Here is a 4687-nt window from a genome sequence, read left to right as displayed (position 1 = left end):
GTGCTACGAGAGCTCATACAATTTTTTATTTTAGGTTTGTAGCATTTTGGTTCTTTATGTGTTCTTAATACTAGTTTGGGCCTTTAGTTTTAAACAATTACAAACGGTACCTTTTGCTTTGTAAATTGGTAAAAAAAAAAACTATACATTCATTGAAATTTGGTCAACAATAAACTAAAAAATGTCTGAATTTTGCTTGCTGGTCTTTGTGACTGACTGAGTTCATGGAATGAAAAGGAGAAAAAGTGAGAAGGAAGAGTTCTAATTGTTGAGCAAAGATACAAAATAAAAGATTTTGTTTGTAATTGATTAAAACCGAATGTCCAATATGATATTATAAAAATAAAGGGACCCAAAATTATATAAATCTTTATATTTTATACACAAAAAAAGTTAGTATTGTGCTAACATCCTCAGCCCAACATCTTTTATAGAATCTACTGTACCAAATTTAAGATAAAAGAATCTAACTCAAGCTTTCTTTATAGTTATTTTAGGAATCCACACCTTAAATAGAAGTCCACAAGAAAGATAATAATTTCATCTTAGCTAACAATAGTAGAATTCGATGTTTGGATGGCCAACGAACGAATGAAGAGTTATGATCATTTGCTATAATGCACCAAGGTAGAGACATGTCAAGTTGCCCCCTAATTATGATTATATCTAGGGGCATTTGGATTGGATTTCCACCAGTTCTCTCGTAAGTTTGTTTCCTCCATATCCATGACTTTTTAAAATAAGAAATATCCACTTTATTCAAATTAGATTTAAAATTTGAAAGCTTTGTATGTTTATATTTTTAAGTCTTGCTAGATTAAATGATATTATATACATATATGGATACAAGATAAATATAGGATAAAGTCTTTCATGTAAAAAAAAATTGTATTGAGTAATAAACATATGATTTTATTTATAAGTTTACAAGAATAATTAAGTGCTTAAAAAATTACAAATATTAATGAAGAAACAAATAAATGAAAAAGAATAATGTTACTCTTTTACATACCTACAAAACCCAATTCAAACTTTTCTTCTACGCAAGAAAAATTGAAGCTTATTATATGTCACAGCTTTGATGTAGCTAAATATTGGTCTCTTCGGAACAGGTATGCACTTCACAATCCAACCAATTGGCCAAGACATGGCGGCGAGTCCAACACACGCTCCCCATTGTCCCCAGTTCAACCTCTCTGTGTCAGCAAACTTCTTCAAAAACTCAACCATCAACACTTGGAGAACAATGGTAATGGCGATGATTGCCAAGAACAATTTGTTCCTATGAATTCCTTTGAACACGTTCCTCTTCTCTAGCTTTCTAGCGTTGAACTCGTTGAAAACTTGGCAGAGAACGAAAGTGTTGAAGATCAAAGTGTCTTTCACCTTCTCGTTCACGTTGAATATCGATTTGCCTCTGAACTGTAGTGTAAGAAGGATGGATATTTGATAAAATGCCTGAGTTAAGAGATTTCTCCACATGATGTTGGTAATGAGGGGCGCTGTTCGACCCACCGGTGGATTTTCCATGAGTTCGTCTGTGGGCTTCTCTGTGGCCAAAGCCAAAGCTCCTAATGTGTCCATGATCAAGTTCACCCATAATAGTTGAACAGCTGTTAATGGAACTTCTCCTGCTGAGATTGCAGCCACGAAGTTGATCACAAGTGCAGCCACATTCACCGTCAACTGGAACTGAATGAACTTTTGGATGTTGTTGTAAACACATCTACCCCACTTTAGAACCGTGGCCACTGAAGCAAAATTGTCATCCAAGATAACGATATCCGAGCTTTCTTTTGCCACTTCTGTGCCTTGGATTCCCATTGAGAGTCCGATATCAGCTTCTTTCAATGCTGGAGCATCATTTGTTCCATCTCCAGTGACTGCTACAACATGGCCTTTTTGTTTCAAACATTGCACCATTAAGAGTTTATCGAAAGGAGATGACCTTGCCATGACGCATATTTTGTCAACCTTTTCCATTCTTTCCTCAGGTGTGTAGTTTCGAAACTCTACACCTTCTATAACAGCTCCACTCATGTCTTGGCCTAGCTTAAGGATTCCACACTCTGTGGCTATGGCTCTTGCGGTGAATACGTTGTCACCTGTGATCATTTTGACGTGAACTCCAGCGTGCTGACAAGCTTCAACTGCTTTCTTCACTCCTGGACGACAAGGATCCTTAATACCAACCATGCCTAGTAGAATCAAGCCATCTTCTTGTATCGTTTCATGTCCCTCTAAGCCTTCATGCCCTGTAGTTTCAATTTGTTTGTGTGCGAAAGCAATACATCTTAGGCTGCTGGCTGCCATTGCTTGAATGATTTTCTCAAACTCAAGTTTTTCATTTTCCCCAAGATCTTTAACGATTCCAGAAGCATCATAGTAGCTTGAGCACTTGGCCAAAACCATTTCTGCGGCTCCTTTCCAATGTATCCATCTTGTATTATCTGTCTTTCTTTTCATCAAAACCCCACTTTGTTTCTTCTGAGAATTGAATGCCTCAACATGAAGAATGGCACAACCTTTCTTCACTTCCTCCATATCCATACTCAAATCTTGAACAGCCCATGAAAGAATTGCTTTCTCTGTTGGACTACCTGAAATTTCAAACTCTGCTCCCAAACTTGGCCTATATACACTACCAGTGGTATTAAGAGCTATTCCTTCACGGAATAAGTCTACTACATATGGTGCAATCTTTGAGTAATAATTTTCAACAACAGATTCTTTACCAAGCCAAAAGGTTGTGACCTTCATCTGGTTCATAGTAAGAGTACCTGTTTTATCAGTACAAATGGTGGTGGCAGATCCCATGGTCTCACAAGCAGAGAGCTTCCTCACCATTGCATTATCCACCATCATTCTCTTCATTGAATATGCAAGTGTAAGCGTCACAGCAAGTGGCAAACCTTCTGGAATCGCAACCACCACGATTGTGACTGCAGCTGCTACAATCTCCACCGCAGCATTCACTATGTCATCAATCTTTGTCTTGCTTCCGTTGAATTTTTTGTTTCCATATTCATCTTTTGTAGTCCCCGTGAAGTAGCGAACAAACAAGACAATGAGAACAAGGAGTGCAACTGTTAAACCAACCTTACCAATGGCCGAAGTAAGCTTGTCGAGGCGAGCTTGTAAAGGTGTTTGTTCATTTGAATCGCTATTGATTTGGCTCATCATCTGTCCCCATGTTGTGTTCATTCCAACTGAAGTCACAAGCATTTTCCCATAGCCATCAACCACTTTGGTGCCAGAAAACAAGAAAGGATTCTGTTTGTGGTTAACTTCTACGTGGTCGCTCTCCCCTGTCATGCTTGACTCATCAACTTGTAAAGAATGCCCTTCTATAAACAAACCATCAGCTGAAACTTGGTCTCCAATCTTTAAGCAAACGATATCTCCAACAACGATTTCGAATATCGAAATTTGCTGGCGTCGTCCATCTCTGACGGCTTCAATTTGGATGTTGTTGCTAACTTTGGATAACTTGTCGAACTGTCTGTTCTGCCTGCAGTTACTGATTGCGGACACACCAATAACAAGAAAAACAGCAATGAAAATACTCAAACCATCGATCCAACCTTCTTTAGTTCCATGCACTTTCATGCCGAAGCCAAGAGAGAGTGCTGCACAAACTATAAGAATGACAATAGTAAGATCCTGGAAAGCTTGCCACACAAAATGGAAGAAGCTCTTCGTAGGTGGCTTTCGATACGTGTTTGAGCCAAACTCTTCAACTCTTCGGGTGATGTCTCCATCATCACTATGAATTCCATGTTCGGCATCAGTTTTGAGAGCCTTGGTCAGGCCGTCAGTCCCACCTAACTTTGCAAGCTGAGAAAGATCTTTGTCCTTGGTGAGCTGGTTGAGCCTGTTCTGATCGATTTCAAAGTCGTTTTCAATCTTGACATTGACAACAGTGTGGGAAGAAGAGGCTGGAATTTTGGTGTAGCTAGTTTTTGGTGATGGAGAAGCTTTGAAAAGTGAGGAGAAAGCTCTAGAGCAGTAGATAGTAACAAAAGCCGAATGCCATTTCTTCTTGTTTTGGTTCAGAGTTTTCGGGTTGAGACCAAGGAATGACTCAATGCAGTACTCAGCTGCAGTACGTAAAAAAGGAGAAGTTGACACCATTTTTGAATTGAAAGAAACTCAGAAGGGGACTAATTGGCTTACAAAAGAATACAAAATATTTATATATTTATATGTGTATGTATGTATAGAAAAAGAAAAATATGGTAAACTAGAGAAGAAAACAGTCTTAATTAATAAGATGGAAAATATTTGTGCTGTGAATGGTCTGCGTGGTAATGTAGTGAACTAAAATATGATCACAAGGACGCAGGCATGCAAGATATTTTGAGGTGAGTTTTGAGCTAAATCATTTGGGTTTATTTATTCTTATAGAAACCTGTAACTTGTCGTCCATCGAAGAAATTTCCGATCCTTAAGCGTGTAAACATCGCCGAAATTTCAAATACGATATCACCGACTTAGTTGGAAATAGAGACGAACTATACTTATTCGTCCGCATAGAATCCGATCCGGCCAACCTTCTACAGTACTTTTACAGTTATTTCTAAATTAAATATATGATGACAAATGACAACAAACCAAGGAAACACGTAATCTCACAAGCGGTTAAAACGCGGTCTTTTTTTATAATTATACACGAAGTACGTAATGT

At 38.1% G+C, this 4687-nt stretch overlaps 1 protein-coding gene across 1 annotated transcript; it reads right to left on the bottom strand.

Annotated features, from left to right (window-relative positions):
• Positions 1–886: 886 nt before the first annotated feature.
• LOC133819102 (putative calcium-transporting ATPase 13, plasma membrane-type) lies at positions 887–4374 on the bottom strand. The gene has a single exon (XM_062252269.1). It carries the CDS (start codon positions 4132–4134, stop codon positions 1027–1029), a length of 3108 nt encoding a protein of 1035 aa, XP_062108253.1. The 5' UTR covers positions 4135–4374; the 3' UTR covers positions 887–1026.
• Positions 4375–4687: the final 313 nt, after the last annotated feature.

This window comes from Humulus lupulus, chromosome 2, assembly GCF_963169125.1.
Source record: "Humulus lupulus chromosome 2, drHumLupu1.1, whole genome shotgun sequence".
Classification (NCBI taxonomy): domain Eukaryota; kingdom Viridiplantae; phylum Streptophyta; class Magnoliopsida; order Rosales; family Cannabaceae; genus Humulus; species Humulus lupulus.
Note: the sequence above shows the minus strand (reverse complement) of the source record. Positions and strands in the feature narration are given on the sequence as shown.